At 43.5% G+C, this 25,384-nt stretch overlaps 1 protein-coding gene across 3 annotated transcripts; it reads right to left on the minus strand.

Annotated features, from left to right (window-relative positions):
- Positions 1 to 1,305: 1,305 nt before the first annotated feature.
- Positions 1,306 to 25,384, minus strand: MAX (MYC associated factor X). 3 transcript variants are annotated; one of them, XR_013813430.1, is made up of 6 exons: positions 25,126 to 25,384; positions 24,369 to 24,395; positions 16,653 to 16,760; positions 3,985 to 4,108; positions 3,441 to 3,525; positions 2,633 to 2,771 (listed from the first exon to the last, which is right to left on the minus strand). XR_013813430.1 is itself a non-coding variant. In XM_079769053.1 (5 exons), exons 1-5 carry the CDS (start codon positions 25,159 to 25,161, stop codon positions 2,584 to 2,586), a joined length of 483 nt encoding a protein of 160 aa, XP_079625179.1. In that variant the 5' UTR covers positions 25,162 to 25,384; the 3' UTR covers positions 1,306 to 2,583. The 3 variants fall into 3 exon arrangements, 2 of the variants coding, with proteins under 2 accessions (XP_079625179.1, XP_079625180.1); XM_079769053.1 differs by lacking the exon at positions 3,441 to 3,525 and having other exon boundaries at positions 1,306 to 2,771; XM_079769054.1 differs by lacking the exons at positions 3,441 to 3,525; positions 24,369 to 24,395 and having other exon boundaries at positions 1,306 to 2,771.

A 25,384-nucleotide genomic window follows, 5' to 3' on the forward strand; every position in this document is an offset into this window, starting at 1 on the left:
CCTACCGGGCGCCCAGCTTCACAATCCTTGCATCTCATCCCCAGGTTAGAACCGGCACTCGGTTCTAATACCTACACTGACCAAGCCAGCTGTGTGCGATGTGTTTATAATTACAGCCAGACATGCAAAGAGATATAGTAAAAAGCAATGAAAAAGAGGAGGAAAGCATGCTAACTTTGAGGGCTTAAGAAATCATCTGACTTCTCATTCCAGTTTGTCTTATTCCTGTTTCATTTGTCTTGAAATGGAGTGCCTTTAATAAATGGGATTGTGCTCCCAACATCCTTGCTTCCCCTATTACAATCATGGTTGGGGGGAGGGAGTTTGATCATGTTACAAACTGCCTCTTGTAGAATCATGACCCACCTGTAACTCCCATTAACCAAAAAGAGGTACTGTGGATCTGAAATCCCACTGATTGGGGTCCAGCACTACCATTCTAGAGTGACAAAGCAAAGAACTGATTTGACTTCACTCTCCTGGTCTAGGTACAGCAGTATTTCCTGCCAGCCAGACAGGAAAACCAAAGCTGAGCTGTGTCCTGGCCAGAAACCCTTTTCCTTTCAAGGCCAAACAAGTTTGGGCTGGTGTTGGTCCCTCACTTGATGCTGTTGAGGTCTTTACTTCCAGCCCTTGCCAGCTCTGCTGCTTCCTCTAACTACGTTGGAACCGCTAGAAACTGACAGGTCCTAGAGAACACCGGTCGCCTTTGAAGTGGGCATTCATTACCAGGAGAAACCCAAACCCATAGCTCTGGGCTACCAACTCCCTAAGGGTCATTTATTTAGCAGGAACTGGGTCTAGAAATGCTGCCCTGAATAACCCCATCCCCGTTGGAACTTTAAAAGCTTCCATCGGCCCAGCCGGGTGTGGCTCAGTGGTTGAGCGTCGACCTATGAACCAGGAAGTCACTGTTTGATTCCTGGTCAGGGCACATGCCCAGGTTGTGGGCTTGGAACCCAATGGGTGGCGTGCAGGAGGCAGCCGATCCATGATTCTCTCTCATCATTGATGTTTCTCTCTCTCTCCCTCTGAAATCAATAAAAATATTTTAAAAATAATAAAAGCTTCTATCCAATGAGCAGTCACCACCACCAGTTTACCCACCCCCTGCCCGGCCTGGGCTAAGCTGAGCCTTTAGAACAAAAGGGAACTGCTCTGGCTTATGGTTGCTCTCAGTTTTGCGAGGTCCCGTAAGTGACCTCTGCTCCTCTCTCAGGCTTCCACTCAGGCCTAGTGGCCTCCACAGGGCTCTTCTCTTAAGCATCTTGGCCTTTGCAAGGGCAAGAAGACACCACCACCAAGAAGGATAAAATAAGTTTTTATTTATAGTCTTATAGTAAAGGGGGAAGCCTTAACTTGCAAGACAATTCTTCGGCAGTATGTACAACATACTTTTTATTTCCATGGAATGGAACCAAACACGGACTGAGACTACAGAGTATACACTAGAAATCAGCAAATGCCAGGAACGGAGTAGGAAAAAGACAAAGAAATGAGGCCTAAACACACAAAACCCTTCACTGGGAGCTGCTGACCGCAGCCAGAACCAGGGCTGGGTCACCGTGGGGACAGGTTCCAGAACAGTCAGAAAGGACGTGGGGCGAGGGTGGGAAGGGGCCGCACTGGGGTGCGGGTTTAGTACCAGGTAAATTGCTCTTGGTATTTACATACAAAATCAGTTGGCTCTATTTCTTAGAAATACACACGGAAAGAAAGGAAGATTTGATCATTACTTTATGAATCTGTCGCTTTGCAATACCGACATCATCAGAAATAGGGACAATTCACTCAGATTCAAATTTCAGTAGCAGGAAATAAATATCAAAACATCATCACTGGCCCTCAATACAAAACCTCTACCCCACCCACTCCTCCCTCCTTGCCCTCCCGCCCCCAGCACCCTCTGGCGGCCGCTTCACTGCTGACGTCCCCCACACCACACGAGTGTCCCACGGCCCTCCCGAAGGCTGGCTGAGAGAAGCAGGAGTGAAACAGGCCCAAGACTGTGCTGCAACTCTGTCCCCACTTCCTTTCACACCACAAACTTCTTCAAGGATCTGGTCTTTCAACAGGAGCGATAAATAGCTTTTTAATTCTCATCACTTCTTAAACCAGTCATCTTCTTAAAGTAGAGCAGTCCACAGATTCACAAAGTCTATCAAACAGAGGCGAGGGTGGCCTGGGGAGGCCTGGGAGGGGCAGGAGTCCTCCGGGCCTGTGCCCGGCAGGGCTGGAGGAGCTGGTGGGTGGTCAGGACACCATGTGCTCAGAGGTCCGGCCGGCCGTCTGTCCTCCACAGAAAAAGCTGCCAAGTTGGGGTGTTTTGGTTTAAAAATTCCTGGTGGGGACAGGGAATCCCTGAAGGGAAACATTAAAAAAAAATAGTGGAAATGGGGAAGGAGAACGAGAGCTGTTGTCCAAGAGCTTCTATGTAAAAATAAAATTTAAAAAAAAAAAAAAGAGAGAAAGGAAAAAAATAGAGTCTCTTAAATGGTTCTGAGGGTTCTAAGGATGAACTGAAAGGAGGATGAGACGACGGAGGAGACAGACAGTTTTTATTGCTGGCCTGCCCGGCAGAGCTTAGCTGGCCTCCATCCGGAGTTTCTTCCTGCTTTGGGGCTCTTCAGGCTCCGACTCTGAGCTGGAGTCCGAGCCCCCATCGAAGGCAGAGATGGCGCTGCCCTTGGCGTTGGTGTAGAGGCTGTTGTCTGAGGAGGGGTAGTTGGTCTGCAGTTGGGCACTCGACCTCGCTTTCTCCAGTGCACGGACTGAAAAGCAACCAAGCGAGCGGGTTACAGCCTCTGAGACAGAGGAGAAGCTAGAATAACTGAGTCTCAGGTCAGGGTCCAGCCTGTTCTTCCGAAGGGCTTGCTGGGCCCTGAGGCTCAGAAATAACTCTCTTCTGGTAGCTGTTCCACCAGCACACTTCATCTCCCTCCTTTCCCAGCCAGACCTGGAGCCCAATGGACATGGCCAGCTACTCTGCAATGCCACTCAACCCTAAAGAGAAGGCTTGATGTCACCGTCCTGCCTTAGAAGCCCAGTGTTGAGACAGGAGCTCCCTGTGGGACCCAACAGTGCAGTGACAGCGGAGAAGCTGGCCTGGCAATGCTAGGATCCATAAAGGTGTGAAGGCCACACAACAGCAGGAAAGGATGACATAAGATGTATCAGCCAAAGAAAAGTTTTGGCTTAGCTCTCTTGTACAAGATCCACTTGGAAAGACAAGCTGGACACTTGGAAGCAAGTCACCAATACACAGAATACCTGGGCCTTCTGACACATAGCCCCTACATGCAGGCTGCTCAGCCCGGGAACCAACCCGCTGCTGCCTCCCTCTGCCCATCCCTCAGTTCAGCTCATCTTGAGCCTGCAAGGTCAACCCATTTATATTATTTTATTTTATTTGCGGTGTTCTAACCCAAGTGGTTACTTGCATTTCTTTTTACTTGCATCTTCCATGAGGGAGGAAGAGAAGTGAATTCCCCAGGAACAAAGAACTTGATCAGCTCTCGCTTTCCCCTGTGGTTGTAGGAAAAGGCGGATGTGAGCATTGGAGAACAGCATGGGCCTGGCCCATAGGCTGCCCTGATTGGACTACCATTGGCAATGGGAGAGCTCACTGACCCTGACCACCTGGATTTCTGGTACTTACACAGCACACTCCAATCCAAGGACCTTAGCTCTTTTCAGACACCTGATGCCAGGTGTGCCTCCTACTACAGGCAGAGCACCTAAGCCCCAAGAAGGGGAGAGATCATCTCAGAAACGTCTCCAGATGTCGAACCCTAGACTCCACTATTCCCTCACTGGCGGCTCAGGTACTTCCTCAGGATGGCTCTAACACTCAGCTACTCAGAAGCAGGGCCACAGCCGCTTATGAGCACACACTCCTGGTTCTGATTCTGCAGGCCCAGGTGCAAAGCCCTGACCTGGCCAGAGCGCAGCAGGGCCAGCTGCCCCACAGGCTCAGGTGCTCACCTTGCTGCTCCAGAAGAGCATTCTGCCGCTTGAGGTCATCAATATCTTGCTGGTGTGTGTGGTTTTTCCTTCGCATATACTGGATATACTCTGTGGCTTTGTCTAGGATTTGGGCCCGGGATGCCTGTTGCAATACGAGAAAAAGCAAAGGGAACAAAATAAAGACCTAGTCCAAGCAGTGAGGAAACTATGTCTTTGCAGGGAAGCAGGAGGGTGAGGTGGGACAAGGCTGAGGAAACAAAGTTATTGCTACTGAGAGTCTTCTGTGTGCCAGTCAAGGTGCCACGTGCTTTAAATGGCTTACCTCACCAGCACTCAGAAGTGGCTCCACAGGAACCCGAGGCTCAGAGTTTACTGGCTTATTCAAAATCACCAGCTAGACAGTGGGAGAGCCTGGATTTAAACTCAGGTGTGTCAACTCCTGAAATTGTACTCCACTCCTCCCATCCCCTTTGGTTCTTTACGTTGCTTTCAAGTCTTCAGCCTGGCTATGTCTGAAAACATGAAAATACCACTTAACTGAGAGCTTATGCCACTCATTCTCTGCTAGGGCCTGACCACAGGTAGCCGTGCCAGGAAGATAAGAGCAAGATCGTGGCTGGAGCTGGCTCAGGAAGGAGTGGGTACAAAGTTTTTCATCAAGGCCCTAAATTTCAGCCCAATTCTCAGACTGAAACTATTTCCAATTAAGCCACACTGCTGTGTCACTACTTCAACCTTCCGGGCTGAAAAGACTGTCGTGAAGGCAGTCAGAGCTTGATGTCAACACAGGAAGGGCATGAGATTGGGCCAATTCAGGAAGCAGCCACACCTATACCATGCCCACGGTAGCCTGGGTACTGTCTGTCAGAGGAGTAAGTTAATGAACCAATAAAATGGATGTCAGGTTACTCTGTCCCTGGAGGTCACACTTGCCTGGAAGATCCCCTTCAGCCAACCAGCTGAACTGGTAGGATGGTACAAAGCCAAGGGAAATGAAGCCAAGGGCAGGGCTGTCCAGTAGTTGAAGTGTGGCCTTCATGCCACCAGGATGCTGAGAAGTAGCAAAGCTTTTTCCTCAGGGTAGGGCAGAACTTGACCAATTCTATATTATAACCCCACTGGGTCCTAAGTAACCAGAACATAGCAGGGGTAAAGGGGCAAAGAAAACATGCACTCTCAGCTAGCAAAACTAAATCCACTTGTAAGTAAATCCTTACAATGACAATCTCAATTTATAGACCTCAGGCTGGGCTGGGTATCAGAGAAGTTAGTGAGGCCTGGGCAGTCCTCACAAGTTCTAGAACTTCCAGGCTTGCTTTCCTCTTATAGCACCCTTAAGGCAACTTCCTCAAAAGGAAACTGTTCATATTTGACCATTTTTATCTGATGTGAATTATGTGCAAGGTACTGTGGGGAAACCAAATGTATTAGTCATGGTTTCTTCTGCCCAGATGCTTACTTACTGTCTAGTTGAGATAAATGTATCTGTACACAGACAAATCACAGGGCAGTACCAATAAGTGTAACCTGTGTAGTACAGATTAGGAATTAAGCAGATTAGGGAGGCCACAGGAAAGATGGCTCCTGATTAGGGCTTTGGCTCTGTGTGTGCACGCACGCACGTGCACGTACACACACACACACACACACACACACACACACACAAATAGTGAACCCCGGGTTAGACTGAGGTGGAATTTGTAGAAAAGGGTCCCTCCAGGCCAGGAGAAGAGCACAGGCAAAGGCACAGGATGGAGCAGCCAGCTGTATTTCTCTAGTTAAGTAAGTCCGCTGATATAGGAAGAATGAGTACCTAGCAATGGGGGCTTGCAACTCTGGTTGCAAGGCTACTTCAGAGGCTTTTTCCCATTTCTGCCAAAGGGGACTTCTTATTAGGGCTAATTATTAGGTGATTAAATGAGAAAAAAAAGGACACATAATTAGAAGGGACTAATTACCCTGCCTCCCTGGATGCCAGATATGGGATTAAAAATAGTACTGTAGGATAGGTGGCAGAGCGGCAAGGAAGAGCTTAGGAATCCAGGAGACAGTGCACCCCAGCTTCTGTCATTAATGGGCTCTGTGACGGCAAACAAAGTATTTCTCTCCGTGGCAATTCCTCATCTGACTAGAATTTCTCTCAGACCCCTCCTAGCCCTCCAAATTCTATGTACTCCGTCACTGATCCATCTAATTGCTATGCATATTCACAGTGCAGGCTCTCTTTAAATTTGCCTATCTTTTTCAATTAACAGTTCCCAGAAAGCGACATTAGCTCTTATTTAACTACTCATTTGAATCTGGGAAGAGGGGAAAAAGAGCAAAATCTATGAATGATGGAACACTTGCAAATGTTCAGGGTGATAACTTTTAATGAACGACACAGAATGTCTTGAGAACAAGAGGTCCCCAAAGAAGGCTGGATTGGTATAAACTCAGCACAAGACCTTCAGAACACTAAGCACAGCACGTCTTCCCTTCCCTTCAAAAGAACCTTAGGCCACTCACGGTGCCCCTGACTCCTTAGCGAGTCCAAAAGAATGGTTCAATTAACTTTATTTCGCTCTTCCCAGAGTATTCAACAAGAAGTAAAACCCAACAACAACAACAAAACCTTAAAGCACAAAATAAGAATTCCTGAAAATTTACATGTACATATCTAGTCCAGGGAAGAAGTAAAAGGTTAGAGCCAGAAAATGCTAGACTCACCTAAAATTCCCTCCTCCCAGCATTCTAAACCATATAAGATCATGTGACCAGCCACAGGATTGAGAGGTGGGCAGGCCCTTCCTTGATTTTATGACTTTATACTATGTGAACGGTGTACTATGAGCCAGCAAGAGCCCTGGCTTTATGGCATGGACTAAGGAATGGCCCTGGGCTTTCAGTTTCTTTTTTATTTAACAGGATCAATCAGCTGAGTCAGCAATCTCCATGTGAGTGTGACTGATAGAACATGGTATGTTAACATGTCCAAAGATCAACTCTTGTTTTTGGATAACCAGTAAGGATCTGTATAATTTTTGTCCTGCTAATTTTTAAAATAAGAAGACACTAATTCTTATTCTGCCTTTCTGAGCAGAAACAGATCTCTTCAGTGGTTTGGATGCAACTCTGGGCCAGGAAGAACTGCAGCTGAGAGGCCTCAAGAGGTCCTGGGCCTGCTACATAACAGTGAGAGTTAATGCAAAGTGCTCCTCAGGCCTTTCACCACAGGGAGAATGCAAAAGAACACTGGACAGCCTTGCCAGATCCTGTTCCAAAGCCATGGCTGCACATGTGATACAAATGATGACGACGATAATGACAATGGCTGATACTTATTGAGTACTTACTAAATGCCAGGCATCCTCACAACCTGCTGATGTATTATTGCCTCTCTTTTATAAATGAGAAAACTGAGGCAAGAGCTGCAACTTACCTAACGTTACATAACTACTAAACAGTAGAGTCACAATTTGACCCAGGCCTCCAAAACATCCATATTTTGGGGACAAAGAGGAGGCTGTGGAACTAATAAAAAACATCCATAGTATTGCAGAGGCAGTGTTGTTGTGAAGCGGAGTTTGAGCAAGAGGAAAAGGACTATAAAAGAATCACCTGATTTATCCACAAAGATGTCAATGAAGACTCTTTCTTGGAAGAGTGAGAGTTTAGGTAAATCATCTCTGCACAGATTATGGGTGCAAAAGTGAGTTGAAGCTGAAGCAAATATAGAGACTAGTTTTAAGAATTAGGTTGAAAAAGAAATGGGGGAAAAAGCAGTTTGGAGTAATAGCCACATTGAAGGAAGGCTGTTTCCCTTTTTCTTTTAAAGACATGTGAAAACCAAATAGGCTTCTAGCAGAGAAGTAGCAATGAAGAAGAGCCTGAAGATGCAAGAATGTTTGCGAGAATTGCCTGAATCTGGCCCTGGGGAGGGGAAATGACAATTCCCATAGAGCTGTGGTTTCATTTACCAAGAAGAGTAAAACTAAATGGACAATGACGAAGACCCAGTCTGTCCAAGAGGCCCAAAAGATTCTTGCCCCTTCTCCTGCATGTGCTGCAGCTGCTTGTACATCTGTATCCCTGCCCAAGCAACAGAGACAAAAGGGTCAATCCAGCCTCCAGAAGCACCCACTTCGACAGACCTCTGCTTGAGAACAGAGTGAACCAACCTTAAGTGTTGTAGCAAGAACTGACTACATATTTAACCAAAGGCCTCAAGTCCAAGAGTCTCTTTCTAATTAGTACCTTTTTAAGGCCCCAAATGGTTCTTAAAGTAGTTAACACTGAAGCTTAGGATGACATCCTAGGTTTCTAAATCCCATTTAAGGGAGTGGTTCTCAAAACTTTTCATATAAGAGAGGAGTTCCACACATTTTTGAAGTTGTAAATCTTACTACAGTAACCTGGATTTGTGTAGAACTCCAAGGTGTTTCAGAAAGCAGATTGGGAGAGGCAAGGAAAAGAAGGGTGGTACTAGACTGTTAAATTAGAAACACCATCGCCATTCCTGCAGTCCTATTGCTGACTTGAGAAACAATGATCTTAGCTGTACTGATCACTTTTTCTTCTTCACTGTCAAAATCAGGTCCTACCGGGTTGATGTTAACTGCCTTGTTGCCCAAGACCCAAAATGCCATATCCTGGAAAATGAAAAAGAACTACTACTGACTCACCAACTGACACCTGTTTTATTTTGCACTAGTTATTTTAAAGAAAATAAAATCATTATTTTCCATAACCTGCACAAGCTTTTATACATATTAAGGTAAAGGGAGGACTATGTAAAAGCCAGTGTACATTTCTATTTGAATAAGCCATCTTCTGAAAACAAAAATTAAGGAATCTGCACAATAAATTTGGTTCTGCATTAAATTCATTCCCATATGCAAGCCCCATCAATGCCAACAAGACAAGCTGTGGGGTCAGAGCCATCACAGTCAAGAGACCCCTCCAAGGCTTCCTGCTACCAAACTGAAGGACCACTCTGTTGATGACCAGAGGAAGGCAGAGCCATCATGATCTTTAAGGGGCTAGTTAAAGCCAAGAGTCAGACATTGGTTTAGGAGTCAACACAAATCATGTTTCAAAACTTGTATTCTTTTTTCTTGTGCCCTTGGCAGTTTGAAACAAAGGTTGACTCTTCCCCATCAAACTTTTTTTTTTTTCTCCTTCTGTGTTCCCATCAAACTTTAATGATGAAGGATAGGAGTACAGTTACCCAAAGAAGCAAAACTACTAGTAAATAAACATGTGGAAATAAATTTAATTTCACAGGTAATAACAAAATACAAAATTACTACCTTTGCCTACAAAATTAGTCACCCCCTTCAAAGTAATTTCCAGTATTGGTAAAATTGGTACTTTCAAAAGATACTACCCAAAAGGCTAATTTGCTTGAAAAAAAAAAAAAAGAAATAAAAACAACCTTTCTGAAAAGCATTTTGGCAACACACAGCAAGAAACCAGATGTTCTTACCCTTAGTCCCAGCAATGCAACTTCTGGAAATCTATTCTATGGAAACAGCCCCACACACTAAGATGGTCATCACTACATCATTTCCTTGCTTCTCAGACTCCATCAACAAACCCATGGATTTAATAATAGCAGCTTTTGAGGGGAGAGAAGAGGCAAGTTTCTTGACATCCACTTTAAGATGGCACCCAATTTCAGTCATATTAAAATGGAAGTGTAGGATGGAGAGAGTGTATCTCTTATGCAATGCCCTACATGATAGCCACTAGCCACATGCGGCTAATAAGCACTTGAAATAATAATGTACAGTACCTCATCAGTAATTTTTTGTTGTTGCTGTTAATTCTCACCTGAGGATATTTTTCCCACTGATTTTTTTTTTTTTTTTTTTTTTTAGAGAAAGTAAAAGGGAGGAAGGGAGAGAGGGGAAGACAGAGAGACAGAGAGAAACATCGATGTGAGAGATACACATTGATTGGTTGCCTCCTGCACATGCCCTGGCCGTGGCCCAGGGGCAAACCTGCAACCCAGGTACATGCCCTTAACCAGAAATCAAACCCAGGACCCTTGGGTCTGCGGGCCAACGCCCTAACCACTGAGCAACTGGCCAAGGCCATTGGTAATTTTTAATATATTGATTATAGGTATACTAAGGTCATACTTATTTTTGCATATTCCATTAAATAAAATATATTATTAAAATGAATTTCACTTGCTATTTTACTTTTATTGTGCCAGAAATTATAATTATATTTATATTAAATTTAAAATGTATTTGTGGCTCAAAGTTTTTGCAATTTTGTTAGAAGAAAAAAAGAAAAAATGCTTAAGGGAAGGCCTAATAACCAATTCCTATCCTTCCAAATCTCAAGATGGAAAAGGCATTAGCGAGTTTGCTTGCTCTCTAGTCCTCTCCATGGGAGTGAGCCCTTCCCCACTCTACACTGCAGAGACTTCAGGAGGATGGACAGGCTCCATCCTAAGGACCCTTTACTTAGGTGTAACATCAGCCAGAAGGAAGGAAAACACAGGAGAGGCTCCAGAAAGGGCCACTGGGATTAAAGGGGGAGTGAACCCATGGGGCTCTCAGGAAGCAGAAGTTTTGGAGATGGGTCCTGAAGGTGGGCAGAGGGGGACTGACTGGCAGGGAGAAACACATGAAGGCACATGAGTGGGGAAAGAGCGCACAGGCTAGGGAGCCCGTGTGAGTGGGTCTCCTCACCACAAAACCTGACATCATCTGGGCGGGGAGCTAGAGTTAGACATTGAGGAAAGGGAAGAATGCAGATAAACTGAGATTCCTGTGTACACCCTCCACAATAAGGGAAGGAGGAGAAAAAGCAGGAGGGCAAGTTGGGTGCCTTACTTAGAGAACATGGAATGCCAGTCCTTACCTTGATGGGCACTGAAAAGCCCTTGGAAGTTTCCAGCAGCACATAAACACAGTTTACATACAATTCAATAAATCAGGACATTTACAGTTGCTGAGCCCAGAGCTTAAGGAAGACGTGGGCAACTATGGACAATAATTTAAGATATAGAAAATTTAAGAAGAAAATAATTGCCCAACTTACAGTCTGGCCAGGTAATAACCTTAGTGAGTAATGAGGTGAAACGGCTAGGATTGTGGTTTTCATTTCATTTAGGAGATAATCCCTCCAGCAGTCCAAATATGATACAGAAACAGTGCTGCTGAATAAACTGCCTGCCTTAACCGGTGTCCACCAGAATGAGCCTATTCAGTGCATCATGGCCAGGGTGGAGGGGGCTTCCTTCTTTCAGTTAATAAACACCCACTCTGCACTCTACTATCTGCCAGGCCAGGAGGGAAGAAATATGACCAACATCTACCTGCTAAGAAAACCAGGCTTTAATGAAGATGAAACAGATTAGAGCTCAGTGTTTTAACCTCTTATTTGATGCTCAGGATGTTACCTTATTATTGTTAGGAATAATCGTCTCTCCCAACAAGAGAGCAAGACCCTCAAGAGCAGACACTATTATACCTTTTAAACCTCTACAGCACTCACACAGCTCTTAATTAAGCAGGTGAGCACAACCGTGTTGGCTGTTGCTGTTTTTGTTAAAGGGATAAGCAAGCTCACTGTTTCTTCTGGCGCTCATTCCACAGTTATCTACTGGGAACTACCACGTGCCAGGGTCTGTGATAGGAGTTGACAGAGGCAGTGCCCTCAGATTCTCACCCAAAATGAAGGAATTCTGAACTTAATGCTTGCTCCTTGTCTTTCTTTATTTTCATTTTAGGTCATATTCCCTCTTTCTAAAAATGATTTAAAAAAATATGTTTTAAAATTTATTTTAGAGAGAGAAAAACATTGATATGAGAAAAACATCGACCGGTTGCCTCCTGCGTTTGGGGCCTGAACCCACAACCTGGGCATGTGCCCTGACCAGGAATCGAACCACTACCTTTCAGTGCACAGGATGACGCTCAACCAACTGAGCCACACCAGCCAGGGCTCCCTCTTTTTAATACAGCTCCATCCAGAAAGGAGAAATCCAGAGCACAACTGCCTGGCAGAGCAATTAAGTATGATAAACAGGCAGTTAGCAAAAGACTTAGAGATGAGAAATTTCTATAAACCACTGTACAGATACTAACGACTATGTTGACACAGAACCTTCTCTCACTAAGGTCAACCATGCTAAGGAGACATTATAATTGGTTATAACTCTGGTTCGGGTGATGGGGCTAAGTGATGGGAGTGGCGGGCAGAATTTTATCCCTATGTAAAGGCAAACTCATGGGCTGCCCACCAGATCTGGCCCCACACACAAACAGGGTGAGCTCAGTGCTAGCAAGCCTTTGGGCAACACTCCTTAGTACCCAACCAAGGACCCTAAAAACAAAAAATAATTCTATTCAATAACAGTAATGTCTTCCTATAAGAAATGGAGCCACAATTGTTCTTGCTTTTATTCCCCTTACTCTGGTTGACTGGCTGATGGTTCTTACATCATTCCTTCAGTCCCAGCGAGATGTCCAGCTGAATAAAACTACATGGGAAATAACACCAAAACAACAGAGTCCAAGAGTCCATTTGCTAATACTGTGGGAAAACCCAAATGGGCTGCCAACTCTAATGGTCTATTTCTCAGAGAAGCTATGTGGACTCAGAAAAATTTATGAACTTTAAATGATCCCCAACTCTCTAAGCTTCAGTGTTACTGACACAGGCCGATTCAGAGGAGAGTATTTTAGTAGCAGGCTTGGTATGACATACTGCCAAAATCACCGCCTTTATCCAGGGGAAGCTCCCAATATTACAACAAGATATAAGTACTTAAGCAAAGTTTCTTTAAAATAGTCCCTGATTTATGATGGTTTAACTTTCAATATTTCAACTTTGCGATGGTGTGAAAATGACACACAATGATCTTTTCCTGGGGTAGCAATATGCAGTACTGATACCCTCTCATGATGCTGCTGGACAGTGGCAGCGAGTCACAGCTCCCAGTCAGGCACACGATCACGAGGCAAATAATGGATATTCTATAGTGCACTGTGTTGCCAGCATTTTTGGGATATTGTGTTCACATTTAAGGCAGGCTAGGCTAACATATGAAGTTTGGTAGATTAGGTGTATTAAATACATTTTTGACATGAAAAATTACGATGAGTTTATCAAGACAAAACCCTATCATAAGCCGAGAAGCACCTGTATCCTTAAATTGGGCCTATGGTATGGTAGAAAAATAAAACTTGGCAATCGGCAGTCCTGAGTTCTAGTCCATGTCCATGATCTAGTTCTAGTCCCCTAGAATCATGATTTTGAGCCACTTTCCTCACCTCTGATATAGTAATAATGGCAGAAGCAAGCAATAGTACCAACTGTCCAATTACAATAGCAGTATAATACTCACCTCATAGAACTGCTGTACTGATTTAACTTTACATTGCAGTACACATGTTAGTTATCAGATTTTTTTACTTAAGCAAAAGGTGACCATTCTTTATGTTTATGTTATAGTAGAAATACAGGGTACAAAGGATAATGGAGTCTGGGTCTCAAACGTAAAACTTTTTTTAATACAAAAAAAAAGTTTTTTGGTTAGGATAAAACTCAGTATTTGTTTCTCTTTAATACAAAACAAAAGGTTAGGACACATGACAGTCCAAATACTAAATGAGAAGTCATAAAGGAGACTAGAGGTTTTTTCTTCAAGAATCTAAGATCCCTGCCTTGGCCAGTGTTGTTCAATGGTTAGAGTATTGACCCACTCACCAAAGGGTCACAGGTTCGATCCCTGGCCTGGGTCAGTGGGAATTCGGGAGGCAACCAATCCATGTCTCTCTCTTATATCGATGTTTACCTCTCCCCTCCACCTCTAAAAAATAATCAATGGAAAAAATATCCTCAGATAGGATTAACAACAACAACAAAAGAACCTAAGATCCCTAAAACGGTGTAAAATAATCATTTCATGATTATTCACATAATGTCATAACCTTAATTACTGCAATCCAAATCAAGAATTAGCCAATTTCCTTTGGGTCAAATACCACATTTAAAAAAAATTGCAACATTTAGTGAGAACTCGGAAGTCGAGACCAAAGTATTCTGTAAGACTCCCTGTAGATCTGTGAAACAGTGTTGGCAGACAAGGAGATTAATGAAGATTGTGGAATTTAGCTAACAGCCAGTTCCTTTATTCACGCTCAGTGTGAAATATATGGATTGAAACAAAGGGCAGGATTCTGAAATTGGAAAGGCACCTGTAAATTTCATTGCTGGGGTCTACGCACCCTGACCCCTCAACAACTCCCCTCCACTAGTCTTCTACTTCTCTGACCTCATCTCCTGCCATGGTACTTTTATTCATTCCACTCTAGCCACTGTTCTCCCTGCTGGGCCCAGGAATGCTCCCAGGTTCTTGACTTTGGGCTATTACTCACCTTCCCTTCCCTCTGCCTGTGATGCTCATCACCAGATAGATGCATGGTTCTCTTTCCTTCACTTTCTTCAAATCTTTGCTCAAATGTTGCCTTGACAGTGAGTTTTCTTGTCTGCCCTAATGAAGACTGCAACCTTTCCTTCCCTGTTCAACTTTCTCCTAGCACTTATCTGATATACTATACACTGAGTGGCCAGATTATTATGATCTCTGAATGCACAATAATCTGGCCACTGTGTATATCCTATATACAGGAGTTAGACCAGCAGGCAGGTCGGCCAACTGCCCATGTCCCCTCCCCCTGGCCAGGCTGGCTGATCCCACCCATGCACGAATTCATGCACCGGGCCTCTAAAAAAAAAAAATACACACACACACACACACACACACACACACACACACAGAGTGGCCAGATTATTATGCGTTCAGAGATCATAATAATCTGGCCACTCAGTGTATATATTTTTATTTATTAGTTCATTTTCCATCTTTCCCTCACCAGGTTAAGAGCTTCTGTTTTTGCCTGTATGTTCACTGCTGTATTCTAGAACAGTGCTTGGCATGTAGCAGATCCTTAATCAATATTTGTTGAATGGAATGAATAAATAAATAAATAGGCCACAACGAATGACAAACTATTCAGTATGTAAGGCTACCAAATTCAAACCGTCAACTTCCTTGAAGAAAGGAGACAACAGGATTTAGGATAATGTGGTTTTAAGAACTTAAGAATGTTACAGCAATGTAAAACAGGCTGTAGTTAGGCTCTTGTGACCCGTTTCCCCCGAAGTGTTCTCTAACTTAAGAATGCCTAAAAATCAGCTGACTGCTTGTTATAAAGATCCCAGGTCTGCGTCCAGAGAGGCAGACTCGGTAGTGATTCTGATGTGGGTGGTCCACAGGACATCTTGGGAAACACTGACTTGGTACCACTCCTGGTTAGATGTGAGACTTAAGAAGGCAGTTCTGTCCATTCAGTTTACCAAAGCCATTTTAAGTGATACCATACCATGGCATATGAATAAGCACTAACTGTCAACAATTCAGACACGCATGGAAGATAATCCTTTGCACGTGTGTACTTTGACTAAAAGGGTTGGTCTCTGTCCCCATCATAAAGATCTCCTGTGGTGCTTTAGACAGTGTTGTGCCCAGGAATGTTGTTATTCCAGGTAAGAACCTTGGTCCAAGGCCATTAAACCATGTCTATACTAAGTAGGTCTAACCCACAGCAAATTCTGGTTTTGCAATACTAGGTATTCACATGGCCTGTTTTATTGTTTTCATAAAGGTCAGACCTACCCCATGCTTCAGCCACACAGAAAGCCACACCTCAGATAAGGTATAAAGTATATGAGTTACCAGAGTGGCCGTATATACAAAATGAAACCATAATGGTTCCAGATTTGATTGGATAACCAAACAAACCCAGGACCCCCACCACAGAGCTAAATGAGGAGACTCATTCAAAGCCGACATTTTTCTAACGACTGTTTCTTTAAACACTCTGGATCACTGAACAAAAAAAAACCCACAAAAAAACCAACACAGGTCTTCTTCCGAGTTTGCCACTTACCTATCACTGAACTGCAGCAGAAGCGGCCAGCTACATTCTGTGCCAAGGATGGAACTAACTGTGCAAACAGATGTTTCTTCCAAATCCCAAGGAGTGACCCTAACCCATAGGCTTTTTACTCAAAGCTTCCAACGTTTTCAAATGTAAAAAAGCTGGTGCCTCCCTCTCCAGGGAAAACATTAGTTTCTGGAATGCCACCATTGGCGGGGAGTGTGTGTGTGTGTGTGGGGGGGGGGGGGGGGGCGCGGCGGGGGAGGACAGAGGAGGAAAATCAATAATTTTTTTCTTCCATTTCATATGAATATAGCTCTTTACCTAAGTTTTTTTGTCCCACAGCTTAAAATGCTCTTTACAAGCCTTTGAAATAACAGCTGATGGAATGGGGAAACCACTGGTGTCCAAGTTGATTCACCTACATTCTTGGGAGGTTTCATTTAAGTATTAACTTTGAGCCATGAGAAAGAAATTCTCATGGAGGTCTAGGGAATCACTGACCTCAGGAACCCTTAGTGTTATCCCAAACTACTACGGTCTCCTCTTTATATGATAGTGTATTGTTATAATAATTCTTGAATGAGTAACTTATTACAAATAATACTAACTTAAAAGACAATTACTACTGGTGTCTTAAACCTGACTCCATTTCTTTCCAGATAAGTGAGTGTGCTGCTAAGCTCCACTCCAAGTACCAACCTGGCGATGGCCACCCAGCTTTCTCAATAAACTCACCTTCTCTCCTTGGAGTGATGGGACCGAGTCCCGCAAACTGTGAAAGCTGTCTTTGATGTGGTCCCTACGCTTTCGTTCCAGTGCATTATGATGAGCCCGTTTGTCAGCCTAGAAGAAAGAGCATATTAGCAACGTCATTCCTTTTGCTTGGTACAGGTGAGTGGGTTATAGCCGGGAAGAATATGCTGTCAGCGCAGTCCCTGGTGAATGGACTGGGAAGGATTTGTTGAGGTGGGCAGTTAGGAATCTCCAGAATTAGGCTCTGCTAAAGGGGGAAAAAGGGTGAGCAAGCCTTGTGACAGGAACATCCAAAGTAGCTCGATGCATCCAGCTCATGCATAAGTAAAATAAAAGTTATTCAAGGGGACAAAGTGTGACTCTCCTACATTAGTTTTCCCCCATAACTTACTTATATGACAGAAAAGCCGCCAGTCCATGGTTGGGAGGTTGACCCAGGAAAAGCTCCAGTGGGCCCTTTCATAAGGTGTGATCACCCCCACTGTAAGTCAGCGATTGCCCATGGTGGGTGCCCAGGATGGGAGTTAGGGCATTGGTGCCATGCTTCTTTCCATGTGAAACCCATCACCATGAGCCTGTTCTGGTCTCCAGCTCGCTAAAATTAAAACCTCTGGAAAAACCCGAAAACATGAATCTGTGATCATTCTGACAGCTGATATAGACCCCAACTGCATTCTGAGATCCTATCTTTTAAAAGTGGATCCAGGGTGCCATCCTGCCAAAGTCTTCCCCTCACACAGGCTGTGACTGAAAAGGTAAGGGCTCTGAAAAAATATCCTTGGGCACCTGTGGCAGGTCATGCTTATTTGGCAGCACCTAAATACCCACGAACCAGTCTTTATCCGCCTTGCTTAGACTCACAAAAAGAACAAGAACTATCAGCTGGAGAGGGGTGAAGACTGCCAACAAATCAGGAATGGCTGGAGAGCACTGCAGGTCCCCATTAAAGGTGCCTTCTCTCCAAATGGAACACAAAATGCTCCCTCAAGCTAAGCAAGAACTTTCTGCACGTGAGGAATTAGGGAAAATAATATACTTAGAATTTTCCCTTAATACGCAAGGGTGCACTGAGCTAACCTAAGGAGCAAGTCTGTATAAGGAAAGTTCAGGTAGCTTTAATCAACCCAGACAGAGCACCAGGAATTTTAAAAATGGAGTAACAAGAGTAAAAAGTCAGCACAAGAAAGCCTCAAATGAATCCTTGTATTAGACAAGATGTGGGAATGAAAGGACTTGAAATTCTATTATCTAATCCTAAAAGTCTGAGTCATTTCAGAGGAAGAGGAGGATGGGAGCAGCTGTGGTAATTTTAGTCACTTCCTGGTCTCTCAAGCACAACACCTCACCTATAGCTCTGCTGAATTAGACACATGGTTCCCATCACAGCCTTGGTTCTCCAGAACACAGCACTCACTTTCAGGGCAGATGCATGGAGCATTACTAAGGCCTTCCTAATTTTTTAAAGTCTAAATTCACTATAAAATGAGTGTTTGCTGAACTTCAGTGATATAAGGAATTTATGGGGAATCTGAAAGATCAAGCTTAGACAGATTCCCTGAGGCTAGAGGTAGTCCACTGTATCATACAACATTAGGGCAGAAAATTGCAGATGCCTTGAATAGCAGTATGAAATAGCTTGAAGGAATTAAACATATTTAAGTGCCTTGTTCTTTTCTAACCTACTGTTCTCTCTAGTCACCTATACAGGTAAGTAAATTCTAACCTGGACTATATCTACAGTTTAGAAGGCTGAGAGATGGCATTTGGCTTCTATCTGCCTCTCCTGTGTTTGCTACATACTCCCTAAGCTAGTTTATTTACATGCAAATTAATCGCCCAGCTTTGGTCTCCAGCAGCAGCCCAAGATACTCTGGTCTACTAAATCACCCTGATTCCTGGCCCTCCTCCCAGCTTAAGAGCTGTGCACAGAAGCAGTGACACCAGAGTTACCCATAATTCCTCTTGTTGATACAAATAAAATTCTAATTGTCTGTTTTCTTTCTGGGAGAGCCCTGCAAATCTCAAAAGGCTAGAATCAAGTGAACTTGGTTTTGCTCAGGCCTACACTAGAGGAATGGAGTTGAGTATAATCTAACACCAAATTCATGCCCACAATACACTACCCCCTTCCCATTCACTGAGCCCTGAAAGGACTCAAATGGACAAGTCTTTCGGTTAGAGGATTGTAAGTGAACTTGGCTGAGGACCATAAGCAGAAATCTTGGCTTCTCATCTGGGGAGCCAGCCAAGTTTGAGAAGTTGGCTCAACAAGGAAAGGCAGCAGTCTACTGCCTGGTAGAAAGCCTGGGCTGGGGACTGTTGTTCTCAAAGTAGTGGATGGAATTTCTGTGGTGGTTCCAGGTCCAATTTAACTAGCAGAAGAGTGGAATCTTAGCCCAATCCCTGTTGCCATATCCATCCCCAAGCAGCTACACTTAACCAAAGTCAATTTTAAAGCTCTCAGAGACAACGGCAATGATGTATTTTTCTCCTCCCCAAGCCTCATTTGAAAAAGCAAGTTAAAAATATGCAGAAAGGGCCCTGGCCAGGTAGGTCAGTTGGTTAAAGTGTCATCCTGATACACAAAGGTTGCGGGTTTGATCCCCGGTCAGGGCACATGCAAGTATCAGCCAATGAATGCGTAAGTAAGTGGAACTACAACCATGTCTGTCACTCTCTCTCTCTCCAATCAATAATTTTATTTTTTAATGCAGAACATGCCTAATTCCAGGCAACTCTAAACTAAGTGATACCTCTAATGGCTTAGAAGAACATATGAAAAACCTTTACACAAAGCAAGAGAATTTGTTTGGGAAACATTTCCAAACCACAGATCCAACCAGCCAGATAACACTGCTACCCCTAACCCCGCAACCAATTCATCCAAATGGAAGGCCAGTTACCAGGCTTATCACTGCTTTGTTAACTATCTTCACTTGCTGGCAACCTTTTTTGAAAGGGCCAAGGTTTGAGTTGAGAATCAAAAACGGGGTGAAGAATCCCAGGATAAGGCATCGGAGATCCTCCCACAAACTTAAAACTAGTTTTGTTTTTAATTTTAAAAAGGGCCAAACAATTGTGTCTTGAACAAATAAAGCTCAACTTTGATGAGCCAGCTTTCTCTCACCTGTACTGAGAAAGATATTTGATTATGAAAATGGGTCGTACCAAACAAATTCTAGGAGACAACAGAGGTATTCTTGGGTAGTACAGCAGGCCCCCAAACACCCCTTCTATATCTTACAGGAGCAATGGCTGGATGCTGCTGCTTTTCAAGTAGAAGGGATTTGTGGTTTCTGCCAGAAAACCCTTCCTTCAGGGCATCCCAAGCTAACAGGAATACTAAAAGGCTGCGCGATACTGAAGAGTGGCCCACAGATGCTCAACAGGAACTCCAGTACCAAATCACTTCCAGCTTTGACATCTCCGCCAAGGTTTTTATTCCGCCTCTCAGTTTTATTTCCACCAAACTTTCCATACTGGCAGCCAGAATAAAAATCTTCACCTACAATTTGTCCATCTCTGACACTAACAAGCACACGTATCTTAAGTATTGTTAAATGTTGAAAGCAAGCATTATTTTGTTAGCCAAGAAGTTGCTAAACTGGCAGAAAGTCAATCATTCAAGCTAAGGAGGTCTATTCAAAATTGAGGGGAATCTCTTTAAGTTATTTCCTTCCAATTTATTGCATAGAGAATGCATACTCATCCAAGGCATTACATCAGTCAGCAGCCTTATTTTCTGCAAGTTCTAGGTAGGCAAATAGCACGGGGAAATAAATACTCCGTTATTGAAGAATGCACAGGTTCTCCAGAATAATGCCATTTATTGCAGGCTACCTCATACCTAATCCCCTCTATAAGGGGAGTCTTCTCAATTCCAATATAGAAAATTCTCAGCAAATAGGGAATTAGAGTTGCCCACTAAACATTTACTAACTTTAAGAAATTTAAAGGTTGCTTTTAGAGGGAAGATAGTGTTGCCTTCGATTATTAATTCTTATTAAACAGTAACACTGGAAATACACAGACTCAAAATTCTCATCAGAAAAGATCTATTACTTCTGATAGACAGGAAGAGGACAGAATAAATAAAACTGAATTTCTAAGCAACTCATTGTAATCAACATGAAAAATGCAACATGAAGTAATGGGTAGCTAGAATGAGAAACTAAGGTCCTTAATAAGAAACTATAAATTTCAACTTCCCAACACCTCTCCTACTTGAAGCCTGTTATACATTGCTAACATCTAATAGATACATGTGTTTTCAAAACTTTTTTAAAACAATCATTTGGTGCCTAAAAGAACTTGGGAACACTATTTCCCAAATATGGCATCGTACTGTAGCCATTTAAGAGAGTAAGAATGCCTTCATCAGGAAATTTTAATTGAAAATCAACTTGGATTCCTTGATCAACTATTTCACCATTACTGGCATCTTGGAAATAGAAAAATGTAAGAACACCCTTTATTCTAATGAACAGGCATATTTATGAAACAAACCTGGCATTTCTCTATCACTGTTAACACTCTAAGCAGACACAAAGTACATGCATCATACAGCACTTTACCAAGCAACTAATTCCTGGTAAAACAGACAGTAATTTCCTGAGTCAATTCCAATCTCAGAGGCAACCAAGCTCATTCCCTACTGAATACACTGCAATTCCTAAAGAAGCAAAGAGCTCTGAGAAATTAAAAATATTTCATACCAGAAAGGTCCAGAAGTGAAATAGCACAAATCTGTTCTTAAACTCCCTGACAGATATATTGTAACTGCAACACGTTCAGCTGGAGGGTAAGTTGAAAAAGGCCTTGAGTTTTCTGACCAACAACTAACCCTACATTTTTAGTATACCTTTGTTCTTTCCAAAAGAAATTTCTCAAACAGAAGTAAAATTAAAAGATCACTTTGCATGAAATATATCTGTCCCAGAAAATTATCTTTAAAATGCAAAATAATAATAAAAATAACATCAGTGGGATTCTGATATATTTAAATTTAGTAATAAAAATATTGTTTGGGGTTACTTCCTTTAACACAGATTGGTCACTGGAGCTGTGTTCCGTTTGCACTCAGGCAACAACAAAAAAATTCGTCAAATCAGTTTCACTTTCTGTTACAGTTAGCTTCACTTCCTAACTTTTCTTGTGAAGTACCCTACATTTCTCATGCAGTAAGGCCATAGCTATTGTAGTTGACATGATAAAAATGATGTTTCTTTTCATGAGGACCCAGCAGAATCTTTCCTAAATAACTTTTTAAAAGTTCTTCAGTAGTCCTAAATATGCGGTTATTCAGTTCGCATCCTTTTCTGAATGAGGCAAAGCTTAAGAATAGTTTCCCCCTAATTAAAAAAATATATATATATTTATGATCTATACTAAATGTCAAGAACTAAACCAGGGGTCCTCAAACTTTTTAAACAGGGGGCCAGTTCATTGTCCCTCAGACCGTTGGAGGGCCGGACTATAGTTTAAAAAAAACAACTATGAACAAATTCCTATGCACACTGCACATATCTTATTTTGAAGTAAAAAAACAAAACGGCAAAAACACCTGCATGTGGCCCGCGGGCCGTAGTTTGAGGACGCCTGAACTAAATAGATGTTTTCAGAGAAAAATAATGAAATCCTTTTTACCCTACACGTTTATGATAATTGTTTGATATTTGTCTATTGCTTCTTCTCTCCACGCTCTTGTGATACTCCCGTGCTAGATAATATTTAAGTCTCAGCAAGCAGATGTGTCAAATTAAAAACAAAAGGTCAAGCCCACTCCCTTTGCCCACTTCCCAAAATCAAAGGGAAAAACCCTAGGCACCTTAACATCAGACTAAAAATATCTAGACAAAACAATGAGATTAGCATTCTAGGAGAATGGAAACATTTTAATAATTTAACAAAGCAATTTACATCAACACCCATGTGGATGAATATTTTGAAAAGCAGAAAGCTTTTCAAAATTCAAGCCAAAATTTCACAAAGAAAACTTTTCTCTCACTGGAAAGCCAATGTAATTCCAATTCAAGTAATGATTCTGCAAAGGATGCCTAACCTATCCCTATTCTCCAACCATGATCAAGCTCTGGGGGAGACTTTAGGACTGGAGACTTGGAGAAAGAAATGTTTTATATAGACTGAGTTCCAAACATGAAACTCCACATTCACATTATTAAGGTTAATAGTAACTGGGGAAAAAAAAAAGGAACTGAATTTTCAAATATATGCATAAACATTTAGTATCTGACAATACTTCAAGGAGAAATAAAATGAATTCTTTCATAGTGACTATTAGCCAGGGACAATTTTTAAGAACCCTGGAACAACGGCATCCTTGGATTTTATGGAAATATTAGCTCTCAATAAATAAAATTTTTCTTAATGCCTACCTGCTTGGACAAATGGCAGAATCCTTGCTTGCTCTAATGAAGGTACAAGTAAGAAGGCTTGCTTTTATCCTGTGGTAATTAAATTCTTTGACCAGAGGTATTAAAGTGACATCCTACACATTCTTAACAAGCCCTCCAACAAGGGGATTGTCCCACACATCATTTTGAAAATCAGAAAAATAACATACAAAAGGATTTCTAATCTTTCTTTAAAAATAGGAAGATCGGGCAACAATGAGCCCTCCTTCTCTTCCTACATAACAACCCACTGGAGTTCAGTGGCTGCCTTTTTAGAAGAGGCATGTGCTCTCTAGTACCCTAGTCTTTAGCTCTATTCTCTACTTTATTCTTGACTATTGTATTGCCTGGGTCCCCCAGAGGCATCTACATTTTCGACCCCCATTCTATATACTTCTTACTGTTCCCAGCTGTCAAATATTAGACAGCGATACACTTATTTCTCTTCCCTTCTGATGATGATTTGTCTATTTATTCTAACATATTCAAGGAATAACCACAGCTGTCTCCAAACACATAGGATTAGTGTATATCTATAGCTATACTCATAGATATATCCATAAAACCATCTTCTGAGAACATCAATATTAAAACCCTGAGAAATTATTGATAACACTGCCCAGTCTCAACCATCAGCCTTTAGCAAAACTATCTCTGCAACGCCACTTTCCTTCAACAATTTTTGTTTCCTTTATACCACTCCTTCGCCTCAAATACACTCAGACCACAATAAGCTGTCTGCAACACTTTCATATTCAACCATTGGCTCCTCTACATTTCCAACTTCTGCATTAGAATAACACCACCTTATACTAGATGCTCCAGGTCTACAGCAGTCACATGACTTTCGGTGACTGTCATGTGGCTTCAGTTTTGCACAACTATGTAGACATGCTTTAGAACCTATTTGTTCCAAAGTAAATCTTCTGACCACTCTGCTCTGAAATACTACCACAGTTTACTTCAGGATGATGTACTTCTCGTTTCCGACATACAGAGTGACAGCTAGATTCCCCCACCTGAAAACTACAGAATGATTCATTTCTTGGCATACAGCTCCTCTCACCCACAGACACTGGAACTTATCACCTGAGAATCTAGAATTATGAGATTTGTAACCCCTCCCCAACCTAGAACCCCAGAACAAGGCTCCACCTCACCTTAGCGGTTAACAGGAAAGTTTACTACAATATTAAAAGTAATAGAATGATCTTTTTTCTCTCTGACCCCAAAAAGGACTAGAACTGAACGGAAATGAAAATGAAATGGAGAGTAGGAGACGTACCGCAGATTGAAACCTCGGTTGCTCTTCCTGGAATAAGAGAGAAAAAAAAATAGAAAATATAGAAGTTATTTTTACACTTCGCATTCAATAATAAGAAAGAAAATGCCGGCGGCGGAGGAAGCGACGGGTGGGGAGTCAGCCCGAAACCCTCCCCCCCACTTCTTTGCCCCACACCCCCATATCCCCAGCGGGATCCGGTGGCGGGACAGGGGGGTCCCGAGCGCCGCCCCTTCTTCCGGGCTCCGACCCAGGCCGGAGGGGGTCAGAGCACTGTCTCCTGCCCTCGGACCCAACTGGGGCATCAGGGCGCTCCCAAGCCCTCGGCGTCCACCCTCACGCCCCAAGGATCCGCGGGTCAAGGGAGGAGGGGATCGCGGAACGAAGGGGCAGGTCCTGAGCGCCGTCCCTTTCCCCAGAACCCGGACAATGGGATCCTGGGCGCACCCCGTCCCTGTCCCCCGTCTCCGGAGCGGGATAAGGTGGGAGCGGGAGGCCGCAGCACCCTCCTCCACGGGAGAGGTGGGGATCCCAGAGGCCGCACGTCTCCTCCCCACCTCCAGTCTCAGAAGGCCGCTCGGCTGGGAGCCCGGAGGGGAGCGAGCCAGGAGGGCGACGGAGGCGGTCCCAGCCCGAGGGTGGGAGGCAGGCGGCGGCTGCCCGGCCCCCCGCCGCGGTGGCCCCGCTGAGAGCCCGGGCCGCTGTCCCTGCTGTCCCCGCCTGACAACCCCCAAGGGAAGGAAGAAACCCAGGGACTCACGTCGCTCTCCACCTCGATGTCATCGTTATCGCTCATTTCCTACGGCCCAGGGAGCGGCCACTGCAGCAGCGGCAGGGAAGGGGTAAGGGTGGAGGGGAGGGGGAAGTCACCGACAACAAGCAAGTCCCCCCACACACTCACTCACTCACTCACTCGCTCTCTCACTCACTCACACACACTCACACACACACACACAACACGGGCGAGAACCACCTCCTCACTGCAGCACCGGATCAACGGCGGCACGCACGCCCGGTCG

Source organism: Cnephaeus nilssonii (assembly GCF_951640355.1).
Source record: "Cnephaeus nilssonii genome assembly, chromosome: 4".
In the NCBI taxonomy this organism is placed as follows: domain Eukaryota; kingdom Metazoa; phylum Chordata; class Mammalia; order Chiroptera; family Vespertilionidae; genus Cnephaeus; species Cnephaeus nilssonii.

Bases quoted from the DNA above. Each gene is read 5' to 3' on its own strand.
- MAX (XM_079769053.1), bottom strand. From the start codon at position 25,161: ATGAGCGATAACGATGACATCGAGGTGGAGAGCGAC. The intron at 24,396-25,125 runs GTGAGTCCCTGG...CTCTTATTCCAG, and splicing joins ACATCGAGGTGGAGAGCGAC to GAAGAGCAACCGAGGTTTCA. The intron at 4,109-16,652 runs GTGAGTTTATTG...GTATTGCAACAG, and splicing joins CATCACTCCAAGGAGAGAAG to GCATCCCGGGCCCAAATCCT.